Raw genomic sequence first — 21,249 nt, forward strand, 5'->3', positions numbered from 1 at the left:
TGATCACTAGTTAAAATATGTCTGCATTATTATTTTAACTTAGACGACCAGTTTTTGAACAATATATAGATAAAGCAAGACCGAAATAATACAGAGTACACATTATTTACGACGAAAAAATAAATTAATAAACCACTATCATATATAATTTATATGATGTTATATTAAATCGGGCTGTACATGTGATAACAACCCTGAAAATTTTTAATTGACTATGGTCTTTGGTCGATTTATATTTTTCTAATCTGTAGTAAATTAAATTAAGGTATCCGAACATCAAACGAACATAATCCGAACCGAAACAGCTGCGAAATGTGCGAAACAGTCCGAAATCCGAAAATGGCGGACGAGTCGTTAGAAGAAAGTTCTGCTCTAGATATTTCCAAATTAAAGGTAAATATAAGTAAATTATGAAATACTAATATAATACTGGCTATTCTTAATATTGATACAAATAGTTGTAAAGAATTACATTAGTCAACATATTTTTTATTGTTTGAAAATTAGTGGAATTTTTTCGTTGTTAGGTTCCAGATCTGAAAAAGGAACTTAAAAATAGAGGACTAAGCACTACCGGAAATAAAAATGATTTAGTGGAAAGACTCCAAGCGGCAATAAGATCCCCGACGAATCCAGAATTAATTGATGAAATTGAAGAGGATCTTCTAAATGTTAATGTCTGTTACAAGGCAAGTAATTTAAACTAATTTTAATTTATTTTGTAGGAAGAAGATGACGATGAACATCTGGATGAAAGGGATTCGATTATTAACGAGCTAGATAATAACTTGGACGATTCACCAAAAGCACAGAAAAGAAAACTTGACGGAACAGATAAATCCCATATTGATGGACCTCCTAAAAAGGTTATTTTGAAACGAAATAATAGTGATACATTAACCAGTAAAGCTGTAACTGCAAATGAAAAAAATAATGAAGTTCAGGAAGACACAACTCCAAATGGGCAACAGATAGAAGATAAGAAAGTTATTAAATTTTCAGAACTTTCAGCCAAAGAGGTAAAATTTTGTTATAGGTTGCAAATAAACTGTTTAACAAATGTGTGTTGCTTTTAGAGATTAGAAATGAGAGCAAAAAAGTTTGGTGTCACAGCTTTAAGTGATGATGCAAAGAAAATTGTTCGAGCTGAAAGATTTGGAGCAAACCCAACAGATTTTAGTGCAAGTAGCATAAAGTCTGGAAACAAGGTATCCAAAGGAAGTTTTTATTCATATATAATGGTGGTAGTAAATATTGATTTTTTAGGAAGCTGATGTTGATGTATTGAAACAAAGAGCAGCTCGTTTTGGTGTGTCTGTTTCAAGTGTAATGTCCGATTTAGAAAAACAAGAAAAAATGGAGAAGAGAAAGCAACGATTTGGCGTCATAACTGCTACTTCTAATAACACAATAAAAGATTCAGAAGCAGCCAAAATTGCTAGATTAGAAAGGTTTAAAACATCTGTTAAATAACTTTCAAAGGGACTGTTTATATAAATGTTTTTAATTTAAGCAAAACTAATTAATCTTTTTCTTATTTGTTTTTAGTAACGAATACATTTTTTTATCTATTTTCAATTTTATTTAAATACCTATTTTTTATTACTTGTGCCCAGAATATTATGTCTATTCTAAACTTAACTGAAATAAATATTTTCTAAAACAATTTTTGATGTAAAATAATTCATATTTTATTACATAATATACATTATATTGTTTACATTATATACAAAAACCTAACAGTATCCAAAAATTTCCATCTATATTGAATTTATTGCTTGCACGGTCTGATCATCTGCAGTACTAGAAAAATTCAAATATGAATTCTGAATTGATTGTATTTTTAAAACCTACATAATTTCAGCAATCTGTATGTCACCTATATTTTCTAAATCTTCTTTAATTTGTATTGCGGTTGTTCGAAGTGCTGGCGCTTGTATAGTGTGAACTTCCAAAATATGCTCATTGAATGTGGTATCATCAGCAAAATTCTTATTGCACATTTTACACGTATATTGTACTATTTGTATATCTGGTATCTGATGTGACTTCAGGTGTACCTTTAAGCTGCTTGATCCAGAGAATCTGAATAAAAATAATTAAATACTTGATTTACTTCATCTACAATATTAGGATAAGTTACACTTACTTTTTACCACAAATTTCACAAGTATATGGCTTTTCACCCGTATGCGTTTTCATATGCCCAGATAACTGTCCAGATGATGCAAAAGCCTTCTTACACACGATACATACATGTGGCTTATCCCCAGTATGAGATCTGAAATTAATATCATATTTAAACTATTTATTTAATGGAGAAATTACAAATTTACCGTACGTGGATGACCAAAGTCTCGTGACGACTAAAATTCTTATTACACATCTCGCAACTGTAAGGTTTCTCACCAGTATGGATTCTTTGGTGAAGTGTGAGGGTATTGGATCCAGAAAATGCCTTACCACATACATGACATACATAAGGACGTGCTCCTGTATGAGTGCGCATGTGAATAGTTACATATCCTGATTGACTGAAACTAATTAATTTCTTTTTTCTAAATAAAATATAATGTCAAGATAATAAAATTCATTTGAATTTCAATTTTACTAATAAATTAAAATTACTATTCGTGAATAATCACTGAAGTTAGAGAGTTAGAAGTGGAGAATATTAGAAGTTATTCAGAATTTGTTTCACTCGTATAAGTGCTAACTTTAATAGATTAATTAAAAAAGAAGAAAATAAAAATTGAAGGCCTTGATACACGAGTCGACATGGCCTTGACACACGAGCCAATATGACCTTGACACACGAGCCGACATGGTCGTGACACACGAAACGCGAGAGGAAAAGGGGTAACGATCTTGGAGCGTCGTAATTCGGGCCCTATGTGAGCTGAAACTCGGAATGTAGATGGGGCTCAAGGAGGAATCATATCAAAAAATCGTCCGATTTGAATGAAATGAAATTTGGCATGTCGATAGATTGGACCATGGCCTGTCAAAATCATCAGGATTTTTTTACTTGTGAGTCGAGGAATCAAACTCGGCACGTAGATAGAGGTACCCGAATGGAGACCTCAGACGGACAAATGGGCAGACAGACAGACGGAAGTAAGAAGTTTCACTTCAAATATGCGCACATAGTGCACAACAATTTTTTTAAGAATTAAGACAATATCCCAGATTGCTTGGGAATGAACATCAATGACATTCCTCATATAATTTTATATATAAAATGACAGCAAACTTCATGTCATAGCCATATCCATCGCAGATGCCGTTTTTTTTCGATTATATTGTATTTTTAAGTGTAGGTTCGAAAAATTAAATTGGCAATAATTTTCATTAAGGTTGATAGGTACATATGTATGTAATATTTTGAGAATGTCTATTATTGATGGATTCAAAACCCTCATAATAATTGAAGGGTCCAGGGGAAAAACATAATAAGCGCCAATTTCTTAATTTTTAGGTTTTACAATATTGTAGTGGGTCTAACAGGTCCCTACAAAATGTATAAAATCTGCGGGGCAATAAGCTGTTAAATCCCATAATATGTGCCAAGTAAAAATATATACAGGCCCGGCAATTGATCTCTAGGCATAGGAATTACATGCATTGGAATGAAACGCCTATAAAAAGTCTATGCTTAAACTGAGATGGACAACAACTTCCCTGTTTCCACTTCCACTACGACTGTCTACTTAGACAAACTCCAATAAGATAACAAATTTTGGAAATTCCGCCACTCCCCATCCACTCATGATACCCATCCCCCTGCCCTTAATTTATCGCCATTATTTTATTTCCCTTCCCGCGCGTCCACAACTCGCTATTCCGTCTCCCGTCAGTTCATCACAGAGTTGCCAGGTCTATCGGTTTCGTCTGTAAGCTACCCATCTATAGAAAAATCTAACGATATGTTCAACTGCGTCTTTAATATTTTACAATAGAAGCACTTTTAAAAAGCTGACTTATTTGACTAAAAATTAAGCGACTGCCGCTATGGAATCTGTATAATCGACTTTATCATTGTTTCATTAAATTTTATTTAGTAATAACACACATATAGGTCATCGTTCTGTCTAGTTGCAGAGTTACAGAGATATTCCTAAAAATCCTTATTAGGCGCGGTATTGGCGACATACCCGAAGTAGATGATATCTTTTGAAAAGATTTTGTTTCATTCATCTACTAAAGTTGAACCCATATTTTCCCCAAATGTAAACAAAAAACAAAATTTGTGCATATATGTGCAGTGTATATGTATATTGTAGTCTCATGGTGTATTCCATATCCTAGCTAACTTTATGAAGCGTCGGTTAGGTTAGGAGTTTAGTTATGTTATTAGGTTAGTTTTCTTCATTAAGTGACTAGGATGTTCATGAAAGGCCGGAATACACTATGAGACTACGACATACATACAGGGAAAGAACCTGATAACCACGAGCCATCCAGTGCTCTCCTGTAAAATTAGTAAAATGGCGCTCATCATATTTTTCCCCTGGGCCCTTCAATTACAATTGGCAATCATATAAAACCATTTATATCAAGAAATTGAGCATTGAAGTAAAATGTAAAAAATGGTGGTAGGGTAGAGGGGGGCAGGTTCGGACGGTTTTGGATAAGGTGATATTTTACTTTTATTTTTGCCAAATTAAATGTTTTAGAGATGGCAATAGCTTGGTTGATATGTTTTAAAACCAATAATTTAGCAGATGCCAATAAAACCTGCATCGTTTTTTGAAAAAAATAAAATTACAAATGTGTTGCATTTGTCCAAAGGTGCCCCATGGTGGGGCAGTTTTGGACACCCCTGGGGTACATCCAGACATATACTTCACAAACACTTTTTTCTTTGAAATATCATTATTTAGTAACATAAAAACTTATAACCTAAAGGAACTTCAAAAATAAACATGTAAACACATAGGAAATTTAGCACTTAAACCTACAAAATTAAATTCCTGATATTAATAACAAGAAAAGACAATAATAATAACATAAATGAATAAGTTTCTGTTAAATAGTGGGTTATTTTAAATTAAAAGAACTAAAATTAACGTTAAATTTTAAAAAACTAGCCAAGCGCGCATTCCCAGCAACTGTAGTTGGTTTGGGCAGTTTTGCCTCTATGTCACATCTTGCGACATTTGAAATATCATCCACAAAAGGAAAATGGAAACGGTTCTGCGAATGCCTCAAATATTTTATAACAAACTCGCCGTATTCTGCAAGCTCTATTACTTGTCCGACATAATACACAACTGTTTTTTTTGTGGGGAATCTTACAAGAACAAAGTCGTCACATGAAATTGTCTCGTCATCTAGAAAAAACAAAATAATTATGAAAGATACTGAACCGTTAGAAAAATAAAGCAAACATTTTTACCTAGAAGTTTAGTGAATTCATCGCAGTCAGATTCCATGCCAGTATCCGAGTCAGATGGAGACTCGAGGAATCTGTTTTTCTTTTTCATTGCTTTAAAATATTCTGATTCAGAATCTGAAGATGTGGGACTTTCGTTAGCTCTTTTCGTTACTTTTCTTAAAGTCTTTTTAGTTTGCTTCTCTTGAACATTTGGTTTGGTTTTTAGGGATTTTTTTTTCAATTTTGTTGCGCTTGTTTGAATCACTAACTTTTTTTTGGTTTCACTCTTGTCTAGTTTTTGCCTTCTAATGTCTTCTAATTCTTCAACTCGAATTTTCTCTGGGGTGCTGGTGTAAATTCTAGATTTTCCTATACGAGATTTCCTGTTAGTTTTTCGTGACGGTGCTTTTGGGAACGGTTTAACATCTGATGGCTTAACAATAGGATGCACAGAAATAATATTAACAGGTGGTTTTGTTACTACATCGATGATTTCATCAATTATTGAACGAATCATGGCTGTTGTTTTAACTTCTTTGGTTACACAATGAACGGACACATCATTTAAAGATGTAAGATGATCAGAAGCGGAAGGCGGATGATCAGAAGAGGTGGACGGAATATTGGAACTGTTAATTGAATGATTGAAAGATGTAGATGGTTGATTAAGATGGTCGTTCGGCTGTGACGTAAGATCTCCGGTACTTTCAGGTTGAGGCCTGTCTGTGGCGTAGGCTCCAAAGAAGTCACTGTCAGAGAAAATAAGCCTATTAATGGGCCACAAACCGGTGCTTGAAAATCCGCTTGTAATGTTTTTTGGTGTAAAACTTTGAAGATAGGGTCCTGACGTCAGCTTAGCGATGTCATAAATCGTTATCGGTGCTCCTGGGTTGTTCAGGATATGATCATTAAAAGAGACTTTGCATTTTTGCTTAAATGGTCCATACACTGCTTTGTCAAGAGGCTGCATCTTATGTGTACAGTGTGGCGGGAATGACAACAGTACAATACTATGATCCCTGGAATAATTAATAGCCTCCGCTGACACATGAGTCTCATGATTGTCCATTAACAAAAGTATGGGATTCGTTGGACTGCTCTGAGTATGGTTGCTGATATGTTCTAATAATCTTACAAATAACTGAGCAGTCATCCACTCAGACTCTGAGCCGTTCCCTATGGCACCAGGAGTAGAACCATTCAAAAAATGGTTTTTTATTCGAGCCCGAGGATATATATACATTGGGGGAATTGTGTTACCTGTAGCAGATATAATGCCGCAAAATGTAACTAATGTGCCCCTTTCTCCAGAAACACATTGTCCTACAACTCTTTTACCAGTTTCTGCAACTACTTTGGGAGCCTGAATTACTGTGGATATACCAGTCTCATCCGTATTCCAAATACGATTAGGAAGAAACCCGTATTTAGTTTGCACATCAGAGTAATTCTAAAAAAGTCTTCAACATTATATTTGTTAAATGCTGACGCACGTGCCACACTGGTGTTTTCGGGCTTCCTTAATGATAGCCTTGGATGCCGCTTCATAAATGAGCGCATCCATTCGACACCAGCTATTTCATTTGTTTTCCATTGTTGAGGAAAATGTTTTCCTAATTTAACTGCATATTCATAAGCTAATTTGCGAGTTGCCTGATAGGTCAAACCATATAAAATTTGTGATGATTGCTTAAGATATGATTCTAGCTCATTTTCTTCAGGCACAGAAAATACTTGCCTTGTCGCATATTTTGATAAGCCAATACTTGGCAACGAATCCTCATCACTACTCTCATTTCCAGAATCAGAAAAGGCATTTTGTCCCCTGGCAGTCCTGGCTTTTTTAACTCTGTCTTGAAGCGTTGATTTTTTCACCCCATGTTTAGTGCTAGCAATACGTATGGAAATTTTATTTTGTAGTACATCTAGAACCGCTGTTCGAATTTTTGCTTCGGAAACCACGGGTTCGTTTCGCTTCCTAACATAGTTTCTAACCATCCTTAAAATAATAAGTATATCATTTATAATCTGAGTACAAATGGGTGTATTAATGTTTAGTAGCCTGTATATGTGGGGCACCACCGGACAGTCCGAATATGCCCCACCTTGCACTGTCCGGATGTGCCCCACATGTAGAAAATTCAAACAACCGAAAAAATACTCAAATTACGCGCTTGTGGATTCTTGAAAGATAGGTTATGTGATATAAAACTATCATACTTTCTAGGCATATTCCTTTAAAACAATGAAATTACAACACTCAATCGTGTAAAACCTTACAAGTTAATATACATAATACTTACTTGAGGTCACTATATATTTATTTCGGTAATAACTTTAAAATTTCTTTAGGCACCGGCACAAAATTTTAGCTCGCAACATGAAAGAACCACTATTACCACCTGTTAAAATGCGAAAACGTATTTAGTTTTGGAAAGCGGTAAATTTAAAATGTCCGGAGGTGCCCCATGTCCGAACGTGCCCCACTCTACCCTAATTATTGGGAAAACTGGAAATCGTCAGATTTTCACCAAAATTGGTATACACCCTATTTTGAGGTCGTAGATGACGAATCTGAACTTTTTTCTTGGCGGTCTCTTACCGTTTTTCGGAAAAACGGAAAATTATTTCAACATCGAATTTTTCTTAATTTCTCATATTTTTAAGGTTTTCTAGCACATATTTTTGTTAGGTGTTCAATAAACAATGATGTTATTGCTATTTTCTGTTACTTTTTTAACCAAATCTATGCATAATAGAGGAAAATTTGCTAAAATAAATTTGTAAACAATCTGAAAATGTTGGGTTATGTGTTTCTGGCATTTAAAGCAACGTTGCCAATGCTAAACCTAAATTTATCGTGTTTTTTTCGCTCATTCTGGGATTACGAAAGGCGGTCGCCAGAAGAACGGCTCTTTCCCATAATTGCTATTTTACCAACGAGATCTGACTATTTATAACCACGAAGTTGCAGGAAAGAGTTTTGATTGCATTAATTAATTAATCTTTTGTTGTTATATTATATAAAAAAAAAAAATTAACCCCCTCCGCAAAGAAGTTAAAACCAATGCAATCAAAACTCTTTCGTGCAACTTCGAGGTTGTAAATAGTCTTTATATAACTTCTAAGCGGTAAATAAACGGCTTCTAATAAACGGTAAGAGACCGCCAAGAAAAAAGTTCAGATTCGTAATCTATGACCTCAAAATAGTGTGTATACCAATTTTGGTGAAAATCATACAATTTCCAGTTTTCCCAATAATTACGAAAATGGTAACATATTCTTAATTATGGCTTTAAAAAGAATGCATGCTGAAAAAAGAAAGCATGCTGAAAATTATAATTTGATTCTTGTTACAGCCTGCAGCATTATTCTTACCCTTTGTTACACACTGTGCATGTATAAGGTTTTTCTCCTGTATGTACACGAATATGTTTCTCTAAGTTGCAACGTTGGGTAAAACCTTTTTGACAAAATTCACAAACATATGGTCTTTCACCAGTGTGCGATCTGACATGAATTTTTAAACTTCTTTCCTAAATAAAGAGATTAGTGTTCTTAAAACATTTTTCTCAATCATTACCTCTACGTATTGTTTGGGACAATATTGACAGCTAAATAGTTTATGACCAGTATGATATTTCATGTGTTTATGTAAACTAGAGGCCCATTTAAATGCCCTACCACAAACAGAACATAAATGTGGTTTTCCCTAGAAATTGAATTTATGTATGTTAAATCATAAAACCTTTTAGTGTCACATTACTTTAATATTTCGCAATTCTCCGGTATGTTTCTTTTTATGCTTACTTAAATTGGAACTTTCTGCAAATGACATATCACATTCATCACAGCGATGCGGTTTATAATCCAGATGAATTTTTTGATGTCTTTTTAAAATACGAGCCTTTTCAAATTTTTTATTGCAAACATTACAAGAAAAGACTAATTCTTTAGGATGGGACATCATATGGACCTATATATATTTAATCAATTTATAAAATAGAACAATTAAAGGTTTGTTATTATATACTTTTAAATCAACCTTGAGGACAAAACATGCATCACATTTTGAACATTTATATTTTTTGTCCTCTTCATTATTAACATTGCTCAAATCATTATCATAACTATCGTTCAATTCCTCCATTGATACAGTTTCCAAAAACTCCTCATTTGTTGTTTCAACTGTTTCTACAGTGTATATTTCTCCATGTATCTAAAAAATACATATAAAGGATATTTTCTCATGCTCTCAAGTACAGCACTTTACTTCAGCAGTTTGAACAGTTACTTCTGAGTTATTGTCACTTTTATCTTCATAAGTTACAAATTCATTGTTGAAATCATTTTTGCTATGATCCATAATAATTTTTACTTCGCTGCCTTGAAAGGTTAATTGTTCTTCTAACTCTTTTTTTACCTGATTGTGAGATTCATCGGCTTGTTGATTTAGTAAAGCCTTAAAAAAATTATTATGCAAATAGAGAATAAAATGACTTTTTTGATAATACTTGAAATGCTGGGCTTTGATATTGTCGAAGTATTGAGTCAGACTTTTCACATAATTGTTTAAATGTATAAGCTCGGCTACATTGTAAAACACATTGAATACACATTAGATGAGGAAGATCATCATCTGGAGACATCTAAAATAAATCCATTGGGAATAACTATAAATTATGAGACATGATATGTAATTCCAATTCGGTTACCCTCCAATTCCTTACGAAAAAGATAAAAATTCATAGAGAATTTTAGTAATTTAAGATGATTATAGGTATGTAAAATGAAAATCAATAACTTCAAACTATATATTCTACTCACATCAATGGATGTAAAATATTGAAGCATTTCATCCAAACAGGCACCAAAAAGTGGCTTCATGTCTTTTCTCTCCATCAAACAAGCCCTACAAATTTTATCAATCTGTAAAGGTGCTGTTAAATATTGACCGATATCCATTTTTGTTGTTCTTTATTATTATTAGGACGTCCGTCTGAGTTTTGTAGTCTTGCAATTTAGCAACGTATGTCTGAAACAACTCAGAGCATGAAGTCAATATGGCCTTTGATATGGCTGTGAATGTGAATATGGCGCTGACTGTAGTTTCAAGCGTTTCTAGTAGTTTCTAGCGTTTCTAGTTTCGAAATATGTTTGATTTGTCATCTTTCACTATTGATTAATACAAACAATGGAAAGTACTTAAACGTACCTCGTTGTTTGGTTTTTGCAGGATGGCAGATAATGGGCAGATCGGGCAGATATATAGATAACAAGAGCTATCTTTGCTGGCAATCTGCAATTAAAATTTTATATATAAATGTGATTCAGGGTTGGGGTTAGTCAAGGACATGGTATATTTTGGGTTAGCTAAAATCCTTTCTAAAATCCTTAGGTCGAACTTCTACTGGGTCTATGTCTCGTCTGTGGCAAGATACATCCTGTACTATGGTCTGTGGTCTCGTTTTTGGCTTGACTTTGACATTGACATTGACAGTTTAAAATAACCGTGCTTCCTGCTTTTTAAAAATTTAATTTGTGTGTTGTTCACAGTGTTGTTGAACTAAGAATAAAATGAGAAACTTACACGATTTTGAGATACCGAATGAGTGTGAAACTGCTTTATGCGAGATAAATGGACGTGTTCATTATATGAATCTAGAATATGCCAATATTTCGACTTTTACAAATAAGGTATTTAGGCTTAAAAAAATGCAGTAATTTAATTAATAGTTTCTCTTTTAGATCGAAAATCATCCAAATATACATATTACTCGAGATCAGCTTCATGCAACAACATCAGGGGATGAAGGAAAAGCACTTTTTTTACCTGTCAATGTATCTTTTCTTAAGCAACTTACTCAAGTGTATTATGAACAGGGCCCAGTTGAAGCACTGCATTATGCAAAATCACATAACAGATTTCTAATTTCCCAAGTAGCGAACATTTTATTAAATGCAGTAAAATATATTCAAAAAGTGAGACTTATTTTAAATCCAAATATTACATGCAGTGGACCAATATTAATAAATAATTTAGGACAAACAAAAAATTGGCATAGTAGTACCATAAGGTATATTTCGTGGCATCCATACTGCACAAAAGTAGCTGTAGCAACTTGTGATGATAGTGTAAGGATTTATAGCAGTGATAGTACATACTGTCCACTATTAAGATGTAAAGAACAACGGCATATTACTTGTGTTGCCTGGAGACCTTTGTCTAATACAGAAATAGCTGTAGCACATGAAAATGGAATTATTATTTGGAATATTGATCCAAATTCTTTGGTACTTATATCATTTATGCCAAATGATTAGTATATATATTTAGTTAGGTTTTATTAGGTGTCCAGGCCATCAGTTAGCAATGGAATTATTCTTCAAAGATTAGAGCACCGACCTGTAATGAGTATTGCTTGGTCTCCAAAAGGTGACAAACTAGTAAGTGTATCGGCTTGTGACAATACTATTCTTGTCTGGGATCCTGAGTTAAACAGAACTAGTTCCTTAAAGAGGGCTGGAGGTTTTGGGAATACATTAGTTAAATGGTCCCCCACTGGTGAGAAATTAGTTACATGCTCAGATGGATTAGTTTTTAGGTTATTTATCTGCTGAGTATTAGTGATAATTGAATTTATGATAAACTGATTTGTAGAGTCTGGGACTATCGTAATTGGGAATGTGAAAGATGGACTGTTTTAAGTGGCAGAGTTCAATCAGCCTGTTGGTCAAATTGTGGAACAACTTTACTTTTTGCTACTACTACTGAACCTATTATTTATGGAGTTATTGTGAAAAATGATTTAATTTTTGCAAGTGACACTGGTAAATATTTGGATTTTATTTTAAATGAATTTAAAAGTCATGTGAATGTACTAACATATATATGTACATTTCCGAGTCATCTTGTCATAAAATAAAGGTCTTAATTATATATATTTTTATAGCCCTCTTGCGTTGATGCATTTAGAAGTTATATAAATTTCCTAACTATATACATTTTTTATAGTCATCTTGTAAATGTATCTAAAAGTCATAAATGTCCTAACTATACAGGGGTCCGTCAAAAGAGAATTTTGTTTAATTGCAAACCTAAAGTATGTACTAGGATGTATTTCAGGAAAATATTTTAACTTCTGTAGGGTGGCTAGGTTGCATTAAATGGAACACCCTCTATATTATTGCATTTCTGGCTTCCTTTCAGATCACTTGACATAATCCTAAGATATGAGTAAATATATTTCGATAATTTCAGAGATATTAATAAATAAATAAAAAATATATATTTTTCAGAATTAAAAAAATTATTAAAAATGCAAAAACTGTCCTGAAATCAAAATTATATTAGTTATTTACTTTAGATGGTTTGTTCTTACTTTGCTATAAATATGGTAATTATAAATCATACAGGATGTTCAAAATTCTGCGCTAAACTTTCTAAAATATAAAATAATTTTTCTTCGTTTTTTTTTTAAATAAAACACCCTGTACATATTTAATTTTTTAAATAGATGAAGAATTAAAAAAATAAACATACTTTGTATTTAAGAGTATTTCAAAATTTTTAACGGTTTCGCAGATATTTGTTATTATATTTCCGATGGCATTTTCCACAGTAAATTTTTGTCAAAGCCACCTAATGTTTTTCGCTCGTATTTTACCGTTGGGAGAGACATATGAAATCTGGGATCTACATATGAGTATCTGGGAAACCATTAAAATTTTGAAAACAATAAAATGTTTTTTTTAATTCTCCATCTAGTAGAAAAATAATATCCAGGGCGTTTCATTTGAAAATACAAAGAAAAATTATTTTATTTTAGAAACTTTGGCGTAGAATTTTGAACATCCTGTAAGATTATTACGATATTTATAGCAAAGTAAGTATAGACTATCTAAAGTAAATACCTAATATAGTTTTGATTTCAGGACAGTTCTTGTATTTGTAATATTTTTTTTAAGGAAGGTTGAAAAATAAATATTTTTTTATTTATTTATTAATATCTCTGAAATTATCGAAATATATTTACTCATATTTTAGGATTATATAAAGTGATCTGAAACTCTGAAACAAAGCCAAAAATGCAATAATATATAGGGTGTTCCATTTAAAAAATATCATCCCGACCCACTCACTCTGTTTTGAGCCACTCTACAGAAGTTAAAATATTTTCCTGAAATACATACTGTTACGTTTTTTGTCTGTTCTGTGTGGATAGAAAGTCACCATTCATTTAGACACTAATTAACAAAAACAATAACGATAAAAGACTTAAAGAACTATCTACAAACAATTTATAACTATTTATCTAGAAAGAATTTATTTTGAATTTTAGCGCGTCAACTGCACTCGTCTATTTATTTCTGTCTTCTTCAGGCCCCAGCCGCCGGCTTTTATAACCACAGCTAAAGAGTTTCTCGAAGAATCCATAGATCATTAGGTGCATAGAGAAGGTTTCGAATGTTCTCGTATGTACTACTCCATTCCAGTATGAGACTGTATGATGAGTTATAACTCGTTATAACTCAAGAAAGGGGAACACACAATAGATCTATAAGGTCGCGGTGATTAACTCCCCTCCTAAACATTCTACATTCTACTCCATTCCAGTGGAGCTTGATTTTTCTCGAACGTTCGAATGAATCATTACGGTGTCTATTCTTTAATGCGATATTAAAGTCATATGGGCGCTGGACATTTTAGCTAGTTAGGTTATGCCGAGTCCACACAGGTCCGCAACAATACTTTAGGTTTGCAGTTAACCAAAAAAAAGTTTTTTATTCTAGGAGCTACAGATGCCCGACGCACTATTGCCGGACCCTGTATATATTTCTTATTACTATTAGTTTTTATTTTTTAACTATAAGCTCACTCTTCTTATACACATAACTCTTCTTGTTATATATAAAAGTCATATCAAATCTCAGTGCCTTGACCTGGAGGTAGACTGCGCCGGGCCAAGGCACTGACATTTTCGTATTTAATTTCTTTTTCTTCTATGTATCTATTCTTTTTCTCAATAAAGGCAATTATTATTATTAATATTATTATGTATGCATTTTTAGATTCAACTTGTCAATGTATTTAAGTCATATAAATGTCCTAGTGATATACATTTTTATCAAAGATTTTTATAGTCATATTTTTAATGTCTTTAAAAGTCATGATCATATAATATGAAGCTCCTCCATTTTAAGAGCCGTCTTTTTTTGTATTTTAAAATCATATAAAAGTCCTAACAATATATATTTTTAGAGTCATCCTCAAAACAAGCATTACCAATGTTTGACACAAGTAAAGTGGATTTGGATGGCATAACGGTAGGGGGATTGATTCAGGTTATGGAAACTGACCCCAATGGAAAACATCTTGCTGTTATTTTTCAAGAAACTAACACAGTTGCTGTTTTTAATATTGTCAGACAACCTGATCTCAAAGTAATACCAAGGTAAGTTAATCCTAGGTATAATAAAGGTATTTGTGCAAATTTATTATTATGTTTTAGTGCATTACTTATGGGTTTATCAGAGGAGAAACCTAGCATATTGAGTTTTCAACAAAATTTTGATGCTGGAGCGTGCTTATCTATTGGTTGGTCTAATGGCAGGATTCAGTATTATCCAATTATTTATACAGATTTATCCAATAGTTTATATGAAAATCCACCAGTTGACGTTTCATTATATAAATCTTTTAATAAGTCACTTTTTTAATTCTCTTTTTTAACATATTTATTATATTTTAGGTTCTATATTATTATTTAGATTTATATTAATTTTATTACTAAGTATGGGTGTTGTAATATTTTATATTACCTGCATGAAATCATGATGCCTTTCCAAATGTCGATTTTTCCTATACATCAGCAATAAATAAATATTATTTTATTAACATATTCTATTATTTATTATTAGTGGCCGGTCGTAGCGCAGGCAATAGTGTGTCGATCTGCGATGCGAGAGGTACTAGGTCCGATCCCCAGCCAGTAGGATCGTTGTATTTATTTAAATAAAAATATTTATCTAAATAGAGCGATTGGAGATAGAGCCATCTCAAGGAAGGCAACGACAAACCACCTTGAGTATATTTGCCTTGTACACCTCAAACAGTGCCGTTCGGATTTGGCGATAAACTGTAGGTCCCGTGTACTTGTGAAACGCTGATCACACACATCACAAGTATATACGAGAGGTAGCCGACGCTCTGTATAGAGTATGGCACTGTAAGAAGAAGAATATTTATTACTTACTTTCACCCTTTCAAAATCAACCAAGCTTTTTCACCAACTAACAGTTTCAAGACTGCTATATTTTGCTTGGTTTGAACCCCTGGTTATGAATAATAGACACTGGCTTAAAGCAGGGTTGGCAAATATGATATTTATATAAATATCAAATATCGGCTATATATCCGATATATATCAAGTTTTGATATTTATTTTTGTTTTTATTTTTTATGTAAAACTGCGTTTAGTATTAAGTAAAATCAAGAGCTCAAGCAAATATTTTTATTTCAACTTAATTATTGTTGCTTTGCACATAATAGGAACAACATTAAAACAAAAATGTATAAAAATATACAGAAATTCTAAAAAAAATAAACAGAACTTCTAAAAAATAAACAGGAATTCTAAAAAATAAACAGAAATTTTAAAAAATAAACAGAAATTCTAAAAATTCAAAACCGTTTGCCGGTCCGTAGGGAAAGGGCCAGAATCAAAAAACTGTCATTTTACCTAAAATTAGATAGAAAAAAAATCGCCGCCAATTTGTTAAGGGTTGTGCCGCAACGAGACCACCTGGAAACGATGTACAGATGACAAGGGTACACCACCCCGTATTCAAAATCATTTGCCGGTCCGTAGGAAAAGGGCCAAGTTCAAAAAACCGCTGTTTTTCTTGAAAATTAACAGAAAAAAAATTGAAGCTCATTTATTAAGGGTTGTGCCGCAACGAGACCACCTGGAAACGATGTACAGATGACAAGGGTACACCACCCCGTATTCAAAACCATTTGCCGGTCCGTAGGGAAAGGGCCAAGTTCAAAAAACCGCTGTTTCTCTTGAAAATTAGCAGAAAAATAACAGAAAAAAAATTGAAGCTCATTTATTAAGGGTTGTGCCGCAACGAGACCACCTGGAAACGATGTACAGATGACAAGGGTACACCACCCCGTATTCAAAACCATTTGCCGGTCCGTAGGGAAAGGGCCAAGTTCAAAAAACCGCTGTTTCTCTTGAAAATTAACAGAAAAAAAATTGTAGCTCATTTATTAAAGGTTGTGCCGCAACGAGATCACCTGGAAACGATGTACAGATGACAAGGGTACACCATCCCGTATTCAAAACCATTTGCCGGTCGGTAGGGAAAGGGCCAGAATCAAAAAACTGTCATTTTACCTAAAATTAGATAGAAAAAAAATCGCCGCCAATTTGTTAAGGGTTGTGCCGCAACGAGACCACTTGGAAACGATGTACAGATGACAAGGGTACACCACCCCGTATTCAAAATCATTTGCTGGTCCGTAGGAAAAGGGCCAAGTTCAAAAAACCGCTATTTCTCTTGAAAATTAACAGAAAAAAATTTATAGCTCATTTATTAAGGGTTGTGCCGCAACGAGATCACTTGGAAACGATGTACAGATGACAAGGGTACACCACCCCGTATTGAAAATCATTTGCCGGTCCGTAGGAAAAGGGCCAAGCTCAAAAAACCGCTGTTTCTCTTGAAAATTAACAGAAAATTCTAAAAAATAAACGGAAATTCAAAAAAATAAACAGATATTCTAAAACCAACAACAAACAAATTTATATTTGATTTATTAATTTTGTTAATGGTAAATCATCGTCAGATTCGTCAGTCAGAATCAATTGATACTGTTTCTGGCAAAGTTTTTGGTACATTTGAATTGTCCCAGATCCAATCAATATTATCTTTTTTGTTTTTTACTTATTGTTGAGCTTTATTTTTTTTATAAATATCATGATATATATCAAGGTATAAATATCATGATATATATCGAGGTATAAATATCATGATATATATCAGTGATATATATCCGATATATATATTATTGATACATGCCAACCCTGGTTTAAACCAACCTATATAACTGAACAATGTTTCAAAATAATTTTACCTAAAATTAAACTCACCCATATTATATATTGCTTCTTAGGACTAAATGTATTATAGTATGTCCAGTGAAATGACTGTCGTATGTCATTTTATTTCAAAAGTAGAATGTTTTTTTTCTGTATTTTTTAGATATCTAAGTTTAAGATGATTTACTGCATGTTTGGTATTTGCTTAATATTTGTTATTTTTACTTTATTGATAACTTTATGTTTATTTTAAAGCATTTTGATAATCTGTCAAACATATGACTTGGAACAGTCCAATCAGCAAGCTCAATCGTTGAGCAAGCGTAAGAAACGTCAGCGAACTCAGTATATTTTTTACAGTTAGGTACATGCCCTTACTGACTCTGCCACTATTTGTTAAAAGGGAATATCACATGATAGTCAACAATATTATAAATAAAGGTTCTAACCGGGGTATTTATCAATTCATTCGCTTGAATACCCTCTTAATTATCCTATAGTTATTCATACACTGTCATATATTAAATTTTTTAAATTTAGTTTTCTTAGGGTTGAGTTGCGGAGACTTACAATACTGATATAAATATAGTGATAATGTGTAGCTACCTAAATCTCCATTAAAAAACTGTATTTTTCATTACTGATTGGTAGGAATTCTATTATGCCATTCTTAGACAATTTACGAATACGATACAATCATAATTTTATAAATTATGAAAAATAAAGCACTAACAAGTTTTTTTAGTTACAAATTTGCAATTGAAATTTGAATTGACCATTGAATTGTTCGTATGTACCGATAGTTCGTATGTACCGAGCAAAGAAATACTTTCTATCGTTTTTTGTCCCAGTAACTGCGTTTCTTCATAACTTAATCAGTTATGATTCCCATATTATGTTTATTAAAAAACGCTGGTACTTTAATAAAATCTATGTAAGGGCGTAAAGTAACATGTTATTTTAATTTTTAATGAAAATATATGTTTATAACGTATTTTTTATATCAGGGTTAGTATATTGTGACGGATTCCGCGGGGGTATATTCCGTATATTTAAACATATTACATAAAATATACTTAACAAATTTACTAAACAACTAAAAACTACAACACACTAATTAATTATACCATAAAAATACCACAATACAAACTATTAATTTTCAATCATTGCCGATTTAGCTATATATACAGGGTGAGTCTTAAATAAGCGCAAAAAATATTTTTAGGGGTGGTATATTTCGACCCCTATGTCTATGAGGTTTTTTTACGCAAAAAAAAGATGTTGAAAATCGTGCATTTTCTTTTAAATTTCCCTGTATATTTTAAGAAAACTTTTTAGAACTGCCTGGTCACCGCAAATTTTCCCATGGTATAATTTCTTAATCTCTGATATTACCATTTATTTATTTATTTATCGTATGGCTCATATACATACATGCAAGAAAACCAGACTCTTAAACATAGATATAATTAAAATAAACTACAATGTAAGTGAAAACATTACAATGTAAATAATATACAAAAACAAGTATTTGATAAAAAAAACTACATAAAAACCGCATTTACGAACACTATATATTAACATCTAGATGCCCTATAATCCATTCTAAAGCTGCTGGAGAAGCCTCCAGAAAGTCCATCCAGTCTTCACCATAAGAGCGTAGATTGCACTTTCTAGTTATGTGATGGATGGTTTCGTCAGGGGATTCGCAATCACATTCTGGGGAAGGTATTTTACCCCACTTATAAAGTGGCATCCGCACATATTCCATGGCCAGAGCGTATTCTATTCAAAGTTGACCATGGCTGGCAATAGTTATGGCTGGAAATAGTTATTTTTGAACCAGGGGTATAGGTGCGCATCGGCCATTTTTCTCCATAACTGAAGCCACTGTTCTCGAGAATTGTAGTTACTGCTTTTAAGTTGTTCAGCTGTTCGCAAATGTGGATTTCTCGACTTTAGTCTATTCATCTGTAAAGCGGGAAGTGTTTCATGAACAGGTAGCGTTGGGTTAGGTATTATTTTATCAAATTCCCTAAGAAGAGCCTCGTTTCTGCGTAGATTTGGAGGTAGGATGTTACTCAGAACTGGAAGCCACTAACTAGGTGTGCATCTGATTGTCCCTGTAATCAGCCTCATGGTGTTGTTCAGCTGTCTGTCTACTGGATTTGTGTGGTGGCTGTTCAACCACACGGGTGCACAATACTCTGCCACACTGAATACCAGGCCAAGGGCGGAGATCCGAAGTGTTGTTGCTTTTGCACCTCAAGAAGTACCACAAAGTTTTTGTATAATGTTGTTTTGTGTTCTGATTTTACCAGCAACATTTTCTAGGTGTTTTCGAAATGAGAGTGTACGGTCTAAAGTAATCCCCAGATATTTTGGATATTTGTAATTACGCAGAGTGCTGTTACCAAACTGGACGCTTATTTCAGTATTCGCCAGCTTGTTATTAAGATGGAAGGTAGCCAGTGTTTTATTTGCACTGGGCTGAAGTCTCCATTTTATAAAATAGGCTTTCAAGGATGCGAGATCTTTTGTAAGCGTTTCTTGGGTTTGAATGCTTTGATATAGCGATTCATGTTCAGTCGATATTACCATAGTAATGTGTTCAGTGATATTACCATAGTTACAGCTTTACTCTATGGTTACGGCACTAAAAGGGATGCAAATACAGAAAAAAGCCGGTGACCCTCAAAATTTTTCCAAAAAAAATAATAATAATACAAAAAATATTAAAGTAACAAAATACAGAGGGTACCATTTAAAAATCAAAAGTTGTAGTCATTTCCGGCGAAACAGAGAGGAAGTGACTTGATTTTTTATCCGAAAAAATAAAAAAGTTATAGGGGTGAGCCGCTTCTGAGACGCACCCGGTACTGACGACGTTACTTAGAAAGTCGAAGGCGACGTAGACATCACAGTTGACGCAATCAATAATTCAACTTCAATTCAATTATCGACGTGAAATTATTGACGTCGCGCGTCGCCGAACTCTGATTAAATGTATAATTTTTATTGCGACATATTTATTATTATTGGTAATAAGCATACCGTGTGGTGCATCGGAACATGGGACATAGGAAATCACATGTAAATTTTAAAAGGTCAAATATATTATCTCCACAAAGGATTTTCTACAAAAGTTGTTTTAGACCATTTTGAAGAATTCAAAAAAAATATAAAGTGTGGTATATCATTGTACTCAGGAGACCGAGTGCTTTCAAAACCTGAAATAAAAAATGCAGGTCCGTATTTAAAAAAAATAAGTTGGCCTCTGTATCTCACAAATTATTAGCTAATTTCAAAATCTAAAAATACTATCAGATAGCCCTAATAAAGTGGCTACGAGAATGTGCAATTAGTTTTTTATTTTTCAAAAACAGGAAAAGATAAAATTGATTTTCAAAAAAATGCGTTGTTTCCAAAAAACTCAGCAATCCTTGAAATTTTTAAATTTTTTTTGATGGCATCTTGGTGAATATCATAAAGGCGCAACTTTGTCCCGATTTAACCATTTTCGTATCTATTACGGTTACCGAGATAACAATTCTCGTACCCCGAATTTGTAGCACCCTGTATACTCGTATAGTCCGATTCAGAATAGATGACGGTTGTATCATACTCAATATTCCAATGAACGTATAATGATGACAAATTCATTCAATAATCCTCTCCGTTTTGATTGATCACTTTCCTGCGTTCATTAAGACTGATAGTACAACGAGAAAAATTCGTCTTCGTTTGTCTCAGGTCTTATGC

General features: G+C 33.1%; 4 protein-coding genes across 5 annotated transcripts; 2 read left to right on the plus strand and 2 right to left on the minus strand.

The window, feature by feature from the left end:
* The first annotated feature begins 247 nt into the window (after positions 1-247).
* On the plus strand, positions 248-1,657 carry LOC115891599 (SAP domain-containing ribonucleoprotein). Its single transcript, XM_030912110.1, has 5 exons — positions 248-393; positions 528-671; positions 726-1,019; positions 1,077-1,208; positions 1,267-1,657. The coding sequence occupies exons 1-5, from the start codon at positions 313-315 to the stop codon at positions 1,471-1,473; spliced, it is 858 nt and encodes a 285-aa protein (XP_030767970.1). The 5' UTR covers positions 248-312; the 3' UTR covers positions 1,474-1,657.
* On the minus strand, positions 1,619-10,716 carry LOC115891595 (zinc finger protein 2 homolog). Of its 2 annotated transcripts, XM_030912105.1 has the most exons (12): positions 10,593-10,716; positions 10,205-10,412; positions 9,892-10,026; positions 9,651-9,839; positions 9,411-9,596; positions 9,144-9,353; positions 8,961-9,089; positions 8,756-8,913; positions 2,337-2,540; positions 2,150-2,281; positions 1,855-2,085; positions 1,619-1,803 (listed from the first exon to the last, which is right to left on the minus strand). In XM_030912105.1, exons 2-12 carry the CDS (start codon positions 10,340-10,342, stop codon positions 1,761-1,763), a joined length of 1,755 nt encoding a protein of 584 aa, XP_030767965.1. In that variant the 5' UTR covers positions 10,343-10,412; positions 10,593-10,716; the 3' UTR covers positions 1,619-1,760. The 2 variants fall into 2 exon arrangements, with proteins under 2 accessions (XP_030767965.1, XP_030767966.1); XM_030912106.1 differs by having other exon boundaries at positions 1,669-1,803; positions 9,672-9,839; positions 10,205-10,705.
* Positions 4,184-6,532, minus strand: LOC115891598. Its single transcript, XM_030912108.1, has 2 exons — positions 5,399-6,532; positions 4,184-5,333 (listed from the first exon to the last, which is right to left on the minus strand). The coding sequence occupies exons 1-2, from the start codon at positions 6,528-6,530 to the stop codon at positions 5,041-5,043; spliced, it is 1,425 nt and encodes a 474-aa protein (XP_030767968.1). The 5' UTR covers positions 6,531-6,532; the 3' UTR covers positions 4,184-5,040.
* A 128-nt stretch (positions 10,717-10,844) lies between the features above and the next one.
* Positions 10,845-15,275, plus strand: LOC115891597 (aladin-like). The gene is made up of 6 exons (XM_030912107.1): positions 10,845-11,074; positions 11,126-11,671; positions 11,729-11,982; positions 12,039-12,208; positions 14,640-14,832; positions 14,890-15,275. The coding sequence occupies exons 1-6, from the start codon at positions 10,955-10,957 to the stop codon at positions 15,095-15,097; spliced, it is 1,491 nt and encodes a 496-aa protein (XP_030767967.1). The 5' UTR covers positions 10,845-10,954; the 3' UTR covers positions 15,098-15,275.
* Positions 15,276-21,249: the final 5,974 nt, after the last annotated feature.

This window comes from Sitophilus oryzae, unplaced genomic scaffold, assembly GCF_002938485.1.
Source record: "Sitophilus oryzae breed Bouriz unplaced genomic scaffold, Soryzae_2.0 scaffold_1188_pilon_pilon, whole genome shotgun sequence".
Classification (NCBI taxonomy): Eukaryota; Metazoa; Arthropoda; class Insecta; order Coleoptera; family Curculionidae; genus Sitophilus; species Sitophilus oryzae.